This window comes from Fukomys damarensis, unplaced genomic scaffold (assembly GCF_012274545.1).
Source record: "Fukomys damarensis isolate Sample0158 unplaced genomic scaffold, DMR_v1.0_HiC HiC_scaffold_3, whole genome shotgun sequence".
NCBI lineage: Eukaryota > Metazoa > Chordata > Mammalia > Rodentia > Bathyergidae > Fukomys > Fukomys damarensis.
The window spans coordinates 20,998,206-21,017,930 of record NW_022900915.1 but is presented as its reverse complement, the minus strand read 5'-3'; the positions used below and the strand labels follow the sequence as shown (position 1 = coordinate 21,017,930).

At 35.9% G+C, this 19,725-nt stretch overlaps 1 protein-coding gene across 2 annotated transcripts in view; it reads right to left on the bottom strand.

The window, feature by feature from the left end:
- Tmem232 (transmembrane protein 232) overlaps positions 1-19,725 on the bottom strand; it is a 196,794-nt gene that overhangs the window by 1,321 nt on the left and 175,748 nt on the right. Inside the window, exon 13 of one of the 2 annotated variants that reach the window (XM_010632230.1) lies at positions 2,837-2,930. The exons of the other annotated variant lie outside the window; for it this stretch is intronic. Coding sequence (XP_010630532.1) covers positions 2,837-2,930 — 94 coding nt within the window. The remainder of the gene's footprint in view (positions 1-2,836; positions 2,931-19,725) is intronic. 2 annotated transcript variants of the gene reach the window in all.

Genomic DNA, 19,725 nt, shown 5'->3' with positions numbered 1-19,725 from the left:
TTACTGTTACTATATGTAACAGTACTATGAATTATGCCTACTGTTTCATTATTTGAGTTGTTGCATAAAAGTAAACAGAATAAGCTTTAGAGTCCATAACATGTCATGCAGCTGTGAGGAAATCAACTGTGTAAAATGTGTAAACACTAAAGAATAAATACTAAAGCATAATATCACATACACTTATGACATATTTCAGCTAAATTTCAATGACATAAGTTACCGGCTTGTATTAAGATTCTATCTATACACAGTTATTGGTCACATAATTAGTTTCTCAGAAACTGTTTGAATGAAATATAAAGAAAATTGAGGTAAGACATCCAGAAAAAATTCAGGCAAAAATTCATTGTTTGCTTTAGCCCACAAGTTCTATGACACTCAAGAATCATACATAGGTCTTTCCTGTATAGTGAACTAAATAATAATCTAATTGTCTAAAAAAATTATACATTTTACATGGCAGCGTAAAAGTAGTAGTTGATATAATAGTGATATCTACAGATCAGTTAATCTACCTTATATGAAAAATTTCAGTGTACCTTGTATTGTTTAATATTGTGAAAAGTCAACAGAGGGTTAAATCTTTAAAATTTTCAGTAAAATAGTGTCTTCTCTTTCCAAATTGAACTATTTATACTTACGTCAATACATATGAAAGCAGCCCAGAGGAGGTATCAGATTATTACTGTGCAGGAGACACCTTTTTCTCTTTTTACCTATCTAGGACTTAGCATGCCTGGAGTTCAAGATGACATCAACATCCTTTTCAATACGCTAGGAAAAAATAAGCTACTTCCTTATTTCGGTTGACTGTGACTAGTTCGATTTGCACGAACCACCATGGTGGTTGGGAGAATGGAAGGACTCTTGAGGATGACGGGAAATGGGAGCGCCACTCGCTGCTGTGTTCATTCAGTCACCACACTGTGGGTTACCATCAAGGTGGAAGGCATCAAATTATCTGCTGGACAATAGAGCACCTCTCTTACTCCCTGTGTATTAGAGCCACTCAAATAGTCAGCTGGCTTACAGGGATAATTACACCTGTAACTTTTGGAATGTCCTTTTTGTTTCTGGTTGATATTAAGACCTCATCCTCTAATCTTCTATTTTGATGAAGGACCATAAATAATCTATGAAAAAGTGAAATGCAAAGTATATGTGAAGTCCACTCAGTCATGCATACTAACCTCAAAACTTTGAGCAAGTACCTGAATTGTAAACCACCATGTTATTCTTCTTATAAGTAATGTTTTACAGGTTTGTTGTGAGAATTAAATCAAATAATATAAGAACATTTTGCAAAACACAAATACAAAGCACTGTTTCTCTATTCATCTGAAAGTAAATGGTATATACATATATGATATATATATATATGTGACTATATTAATAATACAATACTCAGAGACTTGCATAAACCTCAAATCAAAACTACAGACTAATATTTTACTAAGCTACATATCAATTTAGATCTTATAAAGTTTTCAGGCATATTTTCAGACAGAATTCTTTTCCTTTTCTTCAGCTACATTATAAGCAGACTCCTGTCAGTGATTACCAGATAATGCCCATACTTTGGAAAGATCAATAGGTGATTTAAAGTTATTTCTGTTTCTTTTTCTCATTCAGAATGTTACTGTCTGTCCTGTTAAGTAGCATTAAGCATCCCAAATGTATCCAGAGATTTAGGTGTAAATTCTACATACACTTTTATATTTAAAATTCATATATTATATAATATAATCTCCCTATATATACATAATACATAAACTATACAATGTTGGCATGTTGTTATCTATTGCAATCTATTCAAGATCATTTTGTTGAAGCAAATAGTTAAATACAGCACTTGAAATTTATGAAGCATTAGACATTTTTGAGAACTCCCTGCACACATAATATATTGCTTTGGCAAACACTTTATTAGTGGCTAGTAGAACAACACTAGAGTTGTCAGTGATTTTAAGATATCAATCAGTCTCAAACGCCAATACTTATAACTATTGCTAGAGTGGCTTAAATATTAGCTATGCAGAAATAACTATTCAGTGCATCAGTCAAGGAAATAATCCCTTATTTTTACTTAAGTGATGACTGACTAAATACAATGTGAAAAAAATCATACGTTAATATAATCAGAATTTCATAGATAATATTGAGCCACTGGTGGTAAAATTCATTTAAAAGCATTCTATGTGCTATTAAACCCATACGGTAATCAAAATACAGTCTTTCTCTTACTATGGTTGTACTGCATAAAAACAGTAGACACAAAATGATGTATATTAGGTAAAAAAAATCAACTAAATATAGCACCATGGATTAAAGTGTCTTATGTGAATAGTTCTATATTTGCACTGCTTATTTTACTCCTACTAAAAGGAAAGTGATTAAAATGCTTTCTAATCTGTCAAGGGCAAAGTATGGTCACTGAAAATTGAGTCAAAAGATCTTTTTTCCATTATTAGAACTGCACTGCAGAAGAAATCAATGTTCAGTGTTCAATATCAGATTCTTGTCATAAGAAATGAGTACTAATTCAGGAAACTGGATTAGGCTAGTAGTTCGCAGATGACAGAAGGCCAAGTTTTCTGTAATCCAGTGAAGGCTCTGAGTTGTAGAGAATCCTGCACATCCATTATAATTGAGATATAATTAAGTTTGGCAATGAGCAATTAAGACTCTACTTTAAATGCTACATGTTAATATTTTAGTCTAAGAGCTACATTTCATAATCTAAAATGTATTTAAAGCACAAAGCCTCTGATACTCATTTAAGAAAGCTATTCTTCGCTGTTCAGTTGTGAGTAAAAATGAAAGTTATTCTTACATGGTGGTCAATAATTTTAGCCAGTTCTTTATCAGCTTTGGTGAAGAAATCTGGATATGGAAACGTGGGAAGTTCTGAGAGAGAAGGATGTTCCCTTCAAAAGAGCACAAGAACAATCCAAAGTCAGGTATGCATATTCTTTCTTTTTTCTCCCAGAAGCAGAGATATTTATAAATCATAAATTATTATTTTCCTTCGACATTGTTATTATGAAGTACTTACTTGGTGTAGACTGTCGTGTGTTAGCTTGTGGCTTCCGTACGCCCTCTTGATTTACCATGACAAATATTTAAGGGTGGAGTACAACATATAGTGGGAAAACTCAAAAATAATAAAAAGAGATTCTTCACATAGCAGATGTAAAAAGCTTATCAGTAGCAAATTAGATGCTAAGTGTACGAAAGGCTCGTTGAAGTGTGAGGCTGACGATGTGGAACGAGGGTCTGGAGTGCCTGTCCCCACACACAGCCCTACAAATCTGGAAGTTCTGCTGGAAACCTGAGGCCAAGAGTTTGATCTAAGATATGCTAAAAAAAAATCGCAAGATTCAATACTTTTCAAAGGTATTCATAATACTAAGGGTAGTTTAGCGACAGCTTGATGAAATTGTTGGCAGGAGCTAACTAAACCTAAACTAACCTAGCTAAAGCTAGGTCCCAAGCTAAAGGAGATTTAGCATCAATTCATCCACATAACTGTGTCATTAAAGTTATTATGAAGAAATGGTGTCTGTACAGAAATTTGTAAAGCAACAAGGTACAGCAGAGGATGGCTTTTGAAAGAGAAAGTCTTGGGGAAAAGCCCAAGGAGAGACAGGCCCTGAACATTTTCCAAATCCAAAAAAAGTCTGATCGATCTTTTGGACTAGAAAGTTTAACATTAAATGTTTGTCAAGCTGTTAATTATGCTATTACATTCATGACCCCGTCCCCATGCTCCCCTTAGAGCGCCAGGTTACTGTGCCAAATGCTTATCAGATCCTTGTAATCTTCTTTATCTTAACCACCCCTCCTCTAGCCTAAACATCATCTATCACTTGCACCCAGGTCTGTTTTGGGGATCCCTGTATCTACAATTGCTTACCTACTTTATCCTTAATTCTATATTGGAGCCATGTTTTTCTATAATATTCTGCCTCAGTATTTCCCCATAAGATCATATTTGATTATACCCCTGAAATGCATTTTTTAAAAATAGCTTACCATGTTTTCTCTAAAGTGATTTCTCTCTCTGTTTGGTCTGGACACACAGGCCATACACAGACCTTTTAAAAAACTTTCTACAGTCTAGCTTGTTCTTCCTCACGACTGCTTGCTAGCACACACTGTCAATCTTTCTGTAAGTCCTTTTCCTTCCCGCTCCGTATATGCTTGAGGACTGGCCGATATCTATTTATCCTCCAGCTGTCAGTTCAAGTCCACTTCCACAGTTCTGAATCTGCCCTAGGCCTTTCCTTCGTTATAATTCCAGTTACAAGTTCACACTTGTCATGTGCTTGTGTGGGTTTTATGTTTTCCTGACTACACCATGAGCCACATGATCGTGGGAACTTTTACCTTCTCTTTGGTACCAAAAACAGTGCCACCAGATACTCAATGAATGCATGTATGTTTGCTGAATTATTGATGAGTGCATGGAAGCTAGAATATGCTTTAATCCCTTTTATTTTCCAAGCCATTGCTAAGAGTCTATCACACAACACTGGCACCTGTAAGTAGTATCCAGTAGAGCAACATTATAGCAACTTCCAGAGAAAATCTGCAGAGTGGAGTCAATAGCAGGAATTCAAAGAAAAAGAACTGAAGTGATAGAGAAAATAGAGCACTCTCCCGACCTATAATCTTCAGAAATATTGTGAGTGGAGTGGTTTGGTTTCTCTCCCTGGACTATTAAAACACTAAACAAAAATGTGACCCTAGAAAGTTTGGGAATTGGAAGACATGCAAGGGCTGACCCTTGGGTTAATTTATTTATTCTATGCAATCCGGGCATGTCTAATACTCAAAGAATTATGCTAAATGCTGCAAACAGGTAAAGATGGAATCTTAAAATAATTTAAAGGTTAAAAGTATGTAAGCATGTTGACAGCTTGAGACACAAAAAGGTAAATAGTGATATGAATTGAAAAAAGTATTTTTAAACATGGTTCCGTACATGGCTTTGTTTGATTTTAATTTTTGGTTGGAACACGCTTGCGGCGCGCTATGCGTGCATTCTGTGTGGGAGTTGGTACCTGTACCTGTGAACGCATCTTCATTCTTTCTTCATCCCCATCCCATCTCCTCCCTGTCCCCTCCTTCCATCTCTCGATCCCCTTTCAAAAAGATCTATCTCCCTATTTCCTATTTTCCATCTTTTATTTTGCTTTTATGTATATTTTGGGTTTCTCTTGTAAGAGAAACCACATGATATTTAAGCTCGTGTGTCTGATTTATTTTACTTAAAATTATAGTTGCAAAGTGCATACATTTTCCGACAAAAACTTCAAGTTATCCTTTACGGCAGAGTAGGAGAGTAGTACTCAACGAATGATCTTTTTACTCAGCTAGATCTCAAAGCACATTCTGGCTTTGCCACTTAGTGTTACTTTACCTTTAGTAGAAAAATAATCATCCCGGTCTTGTAAAAATTAAAAAGAGATCAGGTATTGTCAGTCAAGACTGAGCCTGTCCAGGAGGGAAGCAGGAGAGCAATCCGTTTAGTCCATATTGTCCTTCGTGGATGAGTTGATTAATTCCTCAGTAAGATCAACACACTGAGACAGCAGATCATCAGAGTAAGGGCAGCATCAGGGCAGTGGAGCTGGAGTGTTTGTTCCAGAGCTGCTTGTCTCTATTCCTTCAGTAAAACAGTGACTGAAAGTTTACAGTGTTCTTTAGTTCACAACAGTTGTAGTGCCCTATCAGTTTAGTAGGACATGGAGAGACAAAACACCTGCTGCATGACCTTGTCCATACTGCACGTGTGGTTGAGTATGTTAAGTCGTTCTTAACTGTAGCCCATTATATGCATGCCCCTAGAGTGGTGTCCTGTCCTAAGTGTGCTTCGACACCCTCAGATGCCTGAACTTTGAGTAGGAGCAGAAGTGGTACCCAATGAGTACCAATAAAACTAAACATGTTTCAACTATAATATCTTTATCACCATCAATTTATCAGTAGAATTCATAAGAGGAAGCCATGGCTTTTAGCTGTTTTTAGGTGTTATTCATTATAGGAAAAGTGGATGAAACAATTTTGATAACCCTAAATGAGATGTAGAGTTTTGATCTCTTAAGTTAAATGGAAAGTGGAGAAACACTTCCAGCAAGATAGCATGTTAGGTTTGTATGGCTGCTTCAAAAAATTAATTTAAACTGAAAATGTTAAAAAAAATAGATTTTCTTCTGGTTATGCAGGCCAAAAATCCTAAATGAAGATGCTGGGAGGGTAACTCCCTACATAAGCTCTTGAGGAGAATCTATTCCTTGTCTTTCTTTTAGCTTCTGATGGCTGTTGGAAATCCTTGGAATTCCTTGACTGTGGATACTTTGCTCATACCTCTGAGTCTGTATTCACATGGCCTTTTCTTTCTGTGGCTCTGTATGTCTTCTCTTTTTAGGCACCTTTTATAAGAATATAGGAACCCTATGATTGGATTTAAGGCCCGCATAACCCAGATGGCCTTAGCATTCACCTAAGTTTGGCTAAACTCTATTTATTTATTTATTTTGGTACCACCGGTAAAACTCAGGACCTTGAGCTTGTGAGGCAAACTTTGGATAAGCGTCCTCTAGGCTTCTCTTACAGCATTTCCTTTAGAAAACTTTCCATTGTAAATTCACACTCTCATCCATTTCAAGTATTAATCTCCTGCCAGACTCTGAGAAGTTTTACAACCCAGGGCCTGGAGGACCTAGAGCCAGGACCTAGATCCATTCTTTTGAATGCAACCACCAGGTAAGTTAGCATCAGTTCCCACTCTTTATGGGAGGTCAAGGAGCCTAACCCAGGGGAATAACAATTAGCAAACACTTCACAATGACCTGAACACATTGACCAATCCACTTTCCCTAATGTCCTCTTTTTTCCCATTAGCTCACCATAACCTTAAAAGGATATGCATATGCTTTTTTTTTTTAATTGCGTTTATTGGTACATTTTAGGTATACAGTACAGTTACATTCATTATTGGGATCTTGTACCTTTACATGACAGGTCTTGGTTTTCATTTTTTCCCCTTGTCCTTGCCCTCCCTTCACCCCCTCCTACCTTCCCCATTTACAAACACTTTATTTCCATTTTTTCATTTTCTCATATTTTTTTCTTTTCCCTTATTACCTTTCCCCTAACCTTTCCACTTTCCCTACACCTTTAGCTCTTTTCTTCCTATCTCACACTGTCAATTATCTCATTAGGATCTTATGTACAGAGAAACTATTCGGTATTTACACATGTGTGACTTATTTATTACACTTAAGAATATATCCTCAATATGTATCCATTTTCCTATGAATGAATCTAATTTCTCATTCTTTATGACTGAGTAGTATTCCATTCTATAGAAAAACCACATCTACTTTATCCAGTTTCTAACTGATGGGCAAATGGGCTGTTTCCAAGTTTTAGCTATTACAAACTGTGCCGCTATAAACATAGGTGTGCATATAAGCATATATCACTGTGGTATGATTCTTTCAATTCTTTTGGAAAGATACCCAGCAGAGGGATGGCTGGGTCAAATGGAACCTCTAGTTGCAGCTCTTTGAGCTATCTCCATATTGATTTCATAGTGGTTGCACCAGTATGCACTCCCACCAACAATGGAGAAGGGTTCCTTTCTCCCCACAATTCTGCCAACATTTGTTATTGTTTGATTTCTTGATAGCAGCCATTCTTTGTGGGGTGAGGTGAAATCTCAGTGTTGTTTTCATCTGCATCTCTTGAATTACCAGTGATGTGGAGCACTTTTTCATATATTTACTTGCTTTTTTTACTTCTTTGTCTGAGAAATGTCTGTTTATTTCAGATGCCCATTTTTGAGTCAGGTCTTTATATTGGGAGTGGCTGGTTGTTTTGAGTTCTTTATATATTCTAGATAATAATGTTTTGTCTGAAGAGCAGCTGGTAAAAAGTTTTTCCCACATTGTAGGTTGTCTCTTAGTTCTGTTGATGGTTTCTTTGCAGTGAAGAAGCTTTTTAATAGGATGAGATCCCTATTCTTTCTGCTAGTTCCCGTGCTACTGAGGATTTGTTCATAAAATCTTTTCCTAGGCCAATGTCTTCAAGAGTTCTGCCTAACTTATCTTCCAGCAAGTTTAGTGTTTCTGTTATAATATTTAGATCTTTAGTTCACTTGGATTTTAATTTAGTGCATGGTGAAAGATAAGGGTCCAGTTTTAATCTTTGGCAGGTTGAGATCCAGTTTTTCCAACACCATTTATTAAAGAGGCTATCTTTCCATCTCAATTTAATTAAGGCTATCTATGAAAAACCAACAGCAAACATCATATTAAATGGCCAAAAACTGAAAACTTTCATGTTAAAATCAGGAACAAGACAAGGATGCCCACTATCACCAACTTTCTTAAACAAATCCCAACATTCTGTAGCAATAGCATGCACTAATAAAAATTTTCTCCAAATTTTTGTTTCAGTTGAGCTGAACCTAATTTTTCTTCTTTATTGCAACAGTCACCAGAAAAATTTTCTTTCCTGGTTGAGTTTATCCAGTGCAACTTTCCTTTGACACATTTTAATGCAAGATGATCTTATCTTGAAATTCATGCCTTAATCAAATCTGTCACGACCTTTGCCCAAATAAGGTCACATTCATAGGCACAGGAGGTTAAGATTTGGATCTTTGGGGAACAAAGTTCAACTTACTACAAATGGCAAAATGGTAACCAAGACTTGAAGAAAACTCTTCACATTCAGAGAAATAAGTACATTGACATGGCTGAAACCCAGAATACTTTTAAGGGAAGTATTGTTACTCATTTAGTCACCTATTTATTCAGTCAGTCAAAGATTTATTGAAGGAGGCATGCTATTACAAAGAAGGGGTGGGGGAGAAAACCTTAGATAATGCTCTCCAGAAATGTGAAGTTCATATAGAGGGAGACATATAATCAAAAGTCTACAGGGCACTAGAACAACTGCTGTAAAACAGAAAGTACATCTAGCATTGGACTGGCTCTGAGGAGGTTCCTGAAACTGAGCTAAACATAGAATAGGTTGGCAAGTTCACTGATTCCTATCACAGAACAATAATATTCAAGATGCATCAGTGAGAGGCTGGGGAAAGGTTTATGAGGCAGAAATTTTGGTACACACCCAAGGAGTGTGGGCTCTTCAGAAAGAGGTGCCTTATTTCCAGGAACAGGGAACATGTATGTTTCTTTTAAAAGGGCAGATATTCTGAGCAAAGGCAGAGCTCCTTCCCAAGGATACCCGCCCAAGTCACAGGCATGGACACAGGTTTTTCTTTTTAAATGGGTAATTTAAGTACTCTTTTGATTCTCTTAATCTGCTCCTTTATTGTGGGATTAGGTTACTGCTCCTTACTTTTTCAATTAAGCAAGTTTAAATGCTTTCAGTGTTCCTGAGGAATTTTGAGTGTGTTAACTCTGGAAGGAAAGGAGGCTAACTAAACATAACCAAAGGAATGCTGATACACTTTGCCTTGGTGACTTCAACTGGGTACCAGAAGTTGCCATCTTCTTAACAATAAAATTTCAGTTATGATCTCCTTATCCCCTTTCTACCCATCTTTTATTACCTCTGGTCTGAGAGTAGGTAAGACAGATTTTTGTTGAATATCCATCCAAGAAGGTTCAGATATGATTATGATGAGGTTGATGAAAAGATACACTCAGGGCATGTTCAGTATCTTCAATACATCAAGGATGAGAAATGGACAGATATTTACCCAAAAAGGGGGGAAAATGACATCATTCCTTATACAAAATTATGGGTTTTCCATCCCAAAATCTTCCCTGGGAACCCACAGGTTTGGCGGGAGCATCCCATTAGGCAGGAGTTATTCTCCAGGAGCACATGGCACACACAAATCTCAGGCCTCTAAAATCTTGTATCTAAATCTCTTACTTAAGACTCATTATTGAAGCATCAATCCAGCAGACACAACATTACTTTTATTATAGGCAAATGATATTTATCATCGGAATTATCCAATGAGGGGAAGATTTTTGTATCAAATAAACAAACCACAGAATTCTAACAGTGTTTAATAATCAAATAAGTTGAGTAAATTCAAATCTCCACATTGTACTAACTAAACTTAAAAAATAAAAGTAATTAGTATTTCTCTTTGTTACCATGGAGAATAGTTTTCAGTAGACCAATGACCACATAGACAAAATCATTGCAACCACCAAAGATTATTTAATGAAATCTGTTAAAAAGCATTGACGATCTGCTGAAATACCATGACTTGAAGAGCCAAAGGTTCTGATGAAGGGAACCTTAAAGACATAAATCACATGCTGCAAGATATGTTTTCTAGGGTGCTCCTCCACTTACTGTTAGGAGTACAAGGTGAAAACTTCAGAAGAGGAATTTTGATTAGAAGTAGAGAGTTAGCAGGTGATTCGGTAAACTCATAGGGCTGAAGAAGAGAGGGGAAAATATTATTCAGAGCTGCCAAGGTAGTCAATACTTGAGGGACAGACTCAAGAGGAATGAGTTCCCAGTCATCTCTCAGCTTCTCCTCAAAGGATTTGCTGGGTTATTAAACTGTAGGCCGAAAAGCCAAAGAAGTCACTGACAAGTAACTCATAAGAGTGAGAATTTACAGAAACTTTGAGTATCAAGGAACACAAATTTTCAAATTCAGAATCTATCAAACTGGAGAGGCCTTCATATATCTCTCAGATTCATTTGGAACTTCTGAAAAATCTAATATCTTGGGATTAGGTTTGGATCAGATGTAGACTTAAATTAAACAATAGATTATCCTTGAATCAGTGCAGTCACTGGTTAAAATGCTTGGTTGCAAAATAGAAGTTAAACTCCAGAGGCATACAGCACCAATCAGATTTATAATTTTTCATACATGTTTTGACATTCAATAAGAAATGATTAGGCATCACAACAAAAATTTCACTGTAACTGGAGTTACAAATATTAGTTTATATTTAAATAAATGAGTGACAAGATGGAGAATTTCATTAGAAAACTGGGGTCTATTTAAAAATTCACTTAGTAATTCTAGAGCAGATGTAAAAGCCACAAGTAAAATTGAACATTTAATAATGAATATAACACCAAATTCAATGCAAAAGATTAGTGGACTGGAATCAAGATAATAGAAATATCTCAAATCAAGCACAGAAAAAAACAAAATATAGAAGAGATCTATGTACAAAATTTCAAAGTAGTATTCGTGCAATAACAAAAAACTGAAAACAACCAGATACTCTCCAATAGTAGAAAAGACAAATTATGGCACATTTATATAATGTAAATAAGCTGCTTAAAATTTTTAAATATTTTGTATTAAATAAATGAATGAATTGTGGTTGGATACAATCATTTAGAATGATTTAAGCATATGTCTTCCAATTTAAGCTGGGTATGTTTGTATATGGCTGCAATTCCAGCCCTTTGGGAGGCCAAGGCGGGAGGATCACAAGTTAAAGTCCAATCTAGGCAATTTAGCAACTTAGCCAGACCCGGTTTAAAAATAAATAAATAAATAAATAAATAAATAAATAAAGAGGTTAGGGATATAGCTCAATGCAAGGGCTCTGAATTTAGTCCCAGTATTGTAAAACAAATCAATTTATGGAAGAAAACATAAAACATATAGTATAATTTCATTTATAAATATCAAACCATGTAAAACTAAAATAAACAATACAATTTTAAGGGTATGCACATTCATGAAAAACCATAAAGAAAAGCAAAAGAGTGATTTAAAAGTTCAAGATAGTGATTCTTTATGGACTGCATGGAGAACCACCTAACAGAGTGATTTAGAGGTTCCAGTTTTAGTAACCTTCACTTCTTAACCTGAGTGATGGGAATTTTGGTGATAGCTTTATTTTATTGTTACTACTGCTCATTTTATGTAACTTGTACATACACATTATATGCCATTTTATATATTATATATTTGACAATAAAAAGTAAACATATTTTATGTGAATGGAACATGTACTGGAGCAAGACCTTGCTATGTGCAGCAACTGCCTGATTACCAAAAATAAGAGCTATAAAGAACTTGTGTGTAGGTAATTTGATGCATATGGATAATAAGACCTTAAGTATGAACTGCAGCTTGGTGAAATATAAATAGTCTGACCATATATTGGTGTTGCTGCTAGCACCTGGATAAAACCAACATTAATAACCTAAGGAATATCTCAGGTGCTCTCACCTAAACCTCTAACCATGTGATGAGCTGCTTACTAGGAGGCTGGCAGCTCTGGGAGTTTTCACTGAATAGGGTAGCATCTCTGTTCAGCCAGGGAAGTCACTACCTGCAGGCATCATAGGGTTGTAGGGAAAAAGAGAAACCATTCTTTGCCTGTTACTATTTGCTTTCCTCACGGAAAATTTTCAGAAGCCAAAAACAGAAGTTGGATTCAAACTGACTAGAATTAGTCCAAGGTTTTTAAAGTCCCAGGCTTCTTACAAGTCCTTTCCTTAAATTCAGGCCAGAAAGGTCAGTTTATTCTTAATAAAGTTAGATCTTAAATTGAACCATCTGTTAATTCTTGAGTAGCATTTTTCCCAATTTCACTTCATTATTCTTAGGGACCTTAGTTCATTCCAGAAACAAAACGTTTTCAAATCTTTAGGGACATTTAACTATAACTTTCACACTGAGAAATCCATTTAGTCATATTTAATTTTCATGCTTCTTTTAAAAAGAAATTTAAAAGGGACATAGTTTTCTGGGTACACAAAGGAAAGACTTGTATGTCAATTAACTACTTTTAATTTTCCATTTGAGAGAGTTGATTGATGCAAATAGTAAATTATACCCTGAGTATATGTTGATACCTATCAAGATTTTCTTTGACTCTAGCTATGTTGCACAAATCACAGCTGCCTATAAAGGATAATATTTAAAGCACAATATTTACAAGACAATTATTCAAAGTTTTAAAAATCTGACACAAGAGTGGTCTCTCATTGGCCACTTTTTAAAAGAGCTTATTTTAAATTGACTATTATTTATCATCACCTGCCCATATTAAAGCTGTCATATAACTACTTAATTGAATTTGTTTTGTAGTTCCTGAATTTTAAAACATTCCACAGATACAGTCCATAAAGGAGTGAGAGTTAAAACATGGTTATGCCCTCACCACCCCAACACTGACAACTTGGGTAACGATCTCATTTCTGCCTGGCATGAAGAACTGTCAATCAAAGGGAGGCTCCGGAGTTTTGGGCTTCTGACTTTCCCAATGATCTTGTCCAAGGGGCTCTGTCTCTGACATCAGCTTCTAAAGTTTCAGTCTCAATTTTCCTTGCTAGCCAGACTATTGATCTGATGGTTTCCACACACAGCTTCTGCTGGAAAGTTTCAGGTATCACTTTCTCAAAGGCTAGAGCCTGCAGAAACAACTAAGAAATTTATAGTGTAGGCTTTTTGACTTTTAATTTCTTTTTTTTTTCAGCTTTAATTGAGTTTACTGGTACATTTTAGGGATACAGTACAGTTACATTCATTGGTGGGATCTTGTACCTCTACATGACAAGTCTTGATTCTCATTTTTCCCCTTACCTCTGCCCTCCCCTCACCCCCCCCGCCCCTCCCCATCTACAAACACTTTATTTTCATCTTTTCATTCTCTCACATTTTTTTCTTTTCCCTTTTTACTCTTCCCCTACCCATCCCACCTTCCCTACATGAGTCAAAATTTCCAGTGGACATGTTCCACTGAAATAGTTCATCCTGTATTCCCAGACATGAAATGCTGTGGTCTTGAGCCAATTAAAGTCTGTAACCACCCTAGCATTACAGATTCACAGTCTACTGCAGTTTTTCCCCTAAATCAATTTATCTATTAAAGTGAGGTATTTTCATTAATCTCATTATAAATACTAACTTGTGTGCTATCACAAGGATTGTGACGTGACTGATATAAAAACATGTCAAAAGACAAAATATGAGAATGTTACACCAATAACAAAGCAAAAGACCTAATATGCATCTGGGACAGGTGTGGCTCCAGGAATATTTTAAAAACAAATCTGGAGGGATGAGCAGAAGTTCGTACAGAATCACTGAGAATAATGTTGCAGTATTACTTGAGTATGTATATAAGTGTCCTTTGAGAGACAAGTCTGGGTGAAGAATAAAGCATTGTTTCCATTTTGAATATGTTGATTTCAGTATCACACTCTTTGGAACTGGCTGGCCGCTCTCTAGCGCCTCTATGCTACTGTCACCCTGAGGATTGCTCATGTCTGTTCTCTGTTGGGACCACCACATTTTGCACCCAATATGCTCCCAATATTTTAAAAATTTAGTTTATTGGTACATTTTAGGTCTACAGAGCAGTTACATTCATTATTGGGATCTTGTACCTTTACATGACAGGTCTTAGTTCTCATTTTTTCCTTTTGTCCCTGCTCCTGATTTTTTTAATTATTCTCTCATTTGAGAGGAGTACATTCTTCCTAACATATAATGCATTGAATGTAAATAATTTGAAACTTCATATATTAGAAAATGGCCTTATACCACAGACTCATTTGATAGATTAGGATAGAAACATATTAAAGTATCATTTTTATCTGAATTCTACTCAAATTGAAAGCAAGATTCAGACACATTTTATATGTAATTCTGTTACCTATTTTCCATGAACTCAATATATTTGAATAAAAAAGGATACTTATGGTTCTGTAAAAATATTATTTGTCTTTCAGTGCACTGAGGCAATTGTTACACTGTCTTCATTCTTCTGAGGCTGATTTCAAGGAGTCAGAAGTTATCCCGATTCTCAGGCAATTTTAGTGGCTGCTTCTCCTCTCTAAAGCTCATTGTTTAAAGCGTTTACTGGTAATGTTGACATCTTAACTAAAATAACTGTTTGCTTCTTACCCACAAAAGTTTGGTGCAATTTAATAGGAACTTTCCTCCATCCAATATCCCAGGAATTCAGGATCTTTTCACCTGTACAGCTGCCATGCCAGTCTGTGGCACTGAAGCCCTCTTTGACCAAGGAATAAAGATATGGAAGAAATACACTGGTTTGTAATGCTTTGCCACAGAATTGTCATTTTTCCCAACCCCCCCATGCATGATTCTAACCAAGGGCTTCTAAATCTTGGCCTTACTAACATGTATTTTAGTTACTACTTTGCTTTGCTGTAGGGACTGTCTGAGCATTGCCAAGATCTGCTGATAGACAAAAATCATCCCTGCTTGAGAACCACGACTCTACCTTAAGGGTAAGGGGTCTTCTTGAGAAAGCAATGGAACGTGAAATGTTTTGTGATCACCAATGATCTCTGTCCCTGGACATTTTAAGTTTCCTTTTCCTTTAGTTTTTCCACTTTTATAATGAAGTATGTAGCAGACATATTTCCATCATGACTCCCACTAATTCTCACCTCTTAGTACTAACGCTCTTGGGTCATTCCCTCTCCCTAAGGACTTGGATCTAACCATAGATTTTGACAGATGTGAACTACCATTTTCATGACTGAGTTTGTAAATACGTTTTTTTTCTTTCTTAGTATGTGTGCTTTGGTATATCAGGTTGCCATACTGGAGAGTCCAACAAGGGAATGAGGATGGTCTATGGCTGATGACCAACAAGTCTCTGAAGTTCTCAGTCTAACAATTCACAAGAAACTAAATCCTGAGAATCATTGATAAGTAACCTCTGAAGGCGAGTTTGTCTTTCACATAAGTCTCTTATCCTGGCCACCACCCTGCCTGAAGGCATGTAAATTATCCTAAATCATTGATGGCAAAACTTTTAGAGCTTTCAGTGATAACAAACAGCCCTCTGTGGCATGCACGACACAGGTTCACGACCAGTGTGCCTAAATCAATGACCCTGGCCGAACTATATCTGGATTCCTGATGAAGTGAATCTGTGACATAGCAAATGTATTTTTTTTTTTAGTTGCCACTTTTGTGATCATTTATTACATTGAAATAGATAATTAATACAAAGTAACTTATTTTATTATATGTAAATTTGTCATTTTTCCTCAAATATAAAAAAATTATTGATAAATACCTCTCTTTTGTCTTCTTTGTTCTTTTCCTGAAATAGTCACTTTTAGTCGAACTGTCCCTCCCATTTTACACACTTTTTCACATTTTCCTCTTCTTTATCTGTATTCTATTTTCTGAGAGATGTCTTTCAAATCTTCTATTGAATCTTACTCTATAATGTTTTCAATTTCTAAGAACTTTCTTATTCTATTTACCACTTTCTTATTTTAAATAAGAAAATAACCTTCATTTTCCATGAAAGAAAAACAATTAAAGTAGACCTTTGAATTATGTCCGGCCTAACATACAAACAACTTAGGTTACAAGTGGATTTTTAGTTTTAATTTATGACCAAAGTCTTGAATTATGACCTGAAGGCTGGCCACGTGCCCCTCTAGATGGTCTCAGATGCAGATTTAACCATTAAAGACTTCTAGAAGGAACACTGCAACATCCTTTCCTGTATGGAGTTAACTGAGTGGTCTTGGGCCACTGTCTTTCTTGGGAGACTGAGATCTGCCTGCATAGAGAGAGAGACTCTAAAGGCTGTGTAGAGGAGCTTGAGCCTTCAATTGACCAACATGCATTATAAACAGCCCTGGCAAACAAATTGAGTAAATCAAGAGTACAAGGTATTTGTTTCTCAGAAGATAATAAGTGTAGATTTTTGTTTGTTTTATATCTCTTTTGTCCTTCTGTTTCAGTTTTCTCTCAATGTCATTTATATTTTATTGAATTGGGTCCCTGTATATTAGGTTGAAGTATATTTTTAATATGTGGTAAGTCTTATCTCATCTGTTTATGTGTGTGTGTGTACATGCATGTCTTGTGTGTGTGTGTGTATGTACATATTTCTTCTGTAATATTGGGGTTGAACTCAGGCACATTCTACCACTGAACTATATCCCTAGAACTTTCTATTTTTTATTTTGAGACATGACCTCACTAAATTTCTCAGATTATCCTCAAACTTTCAATTCTGCCTCAGTTAAAAATATATTTGGAAGGTATTATGTACTCATATCTATGGAAGAATCATCATCATATTAAAAAACCGAAAATACCCATCCCACCTTCTCTACACCTGTAGCTCCTTTCTTCCCATTTCTAAATGTCAGTAATCTTATTAGGATCTTATGTATTATTGCAGATTATTCACACCAGAGAAACTATTCGGTATTTACACATGTGTGACTTATTTATTTCACTTAGGAGTATATCTTCAATACGTGGGATGGGTAGGGGAAGGGTAATAAGGGAAAAGAAAAAAATGTGACATAATGAAAAGATGGAAATAAAGTCTTTGTAGATGGGGAGGGGAGGAGGGGGTGAAGGGAGGGAGGGACAAGGGAAAAAAATGAGAACCAAGACTTGTCACATAGAGGTACAAGATCCCAACAATGAATGTAACTGTACTGTATCACTAAAATGTACCAATAAACTCAATTAAAGCTGAAAAAAACCCAAAAATAACCACACACACACACACACACACACACACACACACACACACACCATGCCATTTTTAGCAGTCATTTGTGTTAAAGAACAAATTAGCACAAAATAATTGGAAACTCTAGCTGGGTCAGTAGGCCATGTTGGGTTGCTGGACCATGTTGAAAATGACTTTCTTTATGAAGTAACTGAATAGTGGTCATATAAGCTACATATTGCTGCATAACAAATTATCTCATAATTCACAGCTTAAAGTAGCAAATATTTGCCTTCTCACATTTGTTCTGGGTCAGGAATTTGGACATGATTTCTGTCTGAAAGTCTCTACAAGATAGAAATCAAAGTGGTATCAGGGGTCTCAGATATCTTAAAGCCCAACTATAGAGTATCTACTTACAAGTTTATTTCTAGGACTATTGGCAAGCCTCTGGTATTTGCGAGCTATTGGTCAGAGACATCAGTGCCACCTGTTCTTCTCTTTAAGGCAGAAGAAAATAGCAACTCAGAATTAGTGAATGAGAAATTCAGAGAGGGTCTCTATGGCAGAAGCCACAGTCATGTTGCAATGCAGCTTTGGAAGTAGTATCTCATTATTTTTTCCACATTCTATTCATTAGAAGTCCACACCATACTCAGTGGGAGAGACTGTGCAATGGCATGAACATTTTGTATTCAAGGATCATTGGAGACCATTTTAGAGCTCTATGCTACAAGAGTGTTTCTGTGATTCCTCAGGTCAATATCTATTAGCCTTTTTTCTTTTACTGTACAAAAACACCACTCTCCTACCTAGCATGTCACTATGAACTATAGGGTGAGGAGGGAGGAGTGAAAGTGGAACTGTTAGAGATAGAAAGTACTCCAAATATGCTTGCTCCATATCCATGAAGTCTTTACCTGTATTCAGTACAACTGGCAGTCAATGAAGGCTTTTAAGCAGTAAAATAGTATGATCAGAATTGTATTTCAAAATGATTGCTGTGATAGTTGTATGATTGAACAAGAAATGCTTAGAGATGTGGAACCATTTCTGGACCAATTGAAATAAAATGGTGACAGTGATTATGAAAGATTGGAAGAGTAGTCTTAGCAGAGGAAAAATGATTGCCATAGCAACTATACAGATTTGGGGGAGGGGAAATAATGGGATATAAGTGGCCATGTTTTTCTTCCTTTTTTCTACATCTAAATGATTTCACCATTGATATTTAAAGGACTTAATAGTATGAAACTTTCAGCCTTAGGCAAAACTACTAAGAATCCCTCAATTTTAATATCACACTATTGTTTTATCCTAGAAATTCTCAACTATGAAATATTGACATACTGACATGGGACACATACATAATTTGAAAATTATCCACTCCTTTAAAATAGATTATATTAGGCTTACAATACCCCTACAACATATGTTTAAGAATACACATTCTTAAATGCACCCCTCTTCAGTGCAGTGTCTTTTTAATGGTCATCATAGTGTATCTTTTCAATGGAATTTGATCAGTGAAGTGCAACCAGCATGTTGAAAAGAGGGCATATCCCAGAAACTATGCTTTTTATTTGGAAATCTTTAATAATCTAGGGGTCATTGTTCAAATTGTATTGAGGACCCATCAGTACTGTTTAAACAGAAACAGGAGGAAAGCCTTTTCAGAATTCAGATTCTGAAAGCCAGGAGTCCTCCTTTCATAACTTTTTGCTCCCAGAGCTTCACATGTCCAAGCGAGATAAAGACTGATCTTGCAGCACTAAGGAGGCTATTTGTCTCCTCCCCACATCAACTTTTCTATGTTTATAATTAGACTCTGCAAAGCACAAATAATTTAAAAAGTAAATAGAATAAAACTGAAGGGTAAAAAAATATATTTAATCATAGCAAGGGTATTGCCACAAATATGACTTTATTGAGGGTAAAACAGAAATAGTTATTCCCAAGCAAAGTAACAATAATAGCACTGTTCAGACATCTGAGATCTAGATAAAATGGACAGAAGAAAAAATGCCATATCTCAACACAACTATGTTAGGTAAAAGCGTACTAGAGACTAGAAGTAGGTTAGGCATTTTATCACTATTGCATTTAATTGTTCTGCATTAGTAAGGGCTGCCACTATCATACAAATGTATGAAGAGGGACATGGGGCAGGTTGTAAACTCTTGTCTCTGGACAAATACCAGTCCTCCACAGAGCTCTCTTTAATCCATATCAAATAGGAGAAAATTTTCATGTACTCTCTAAA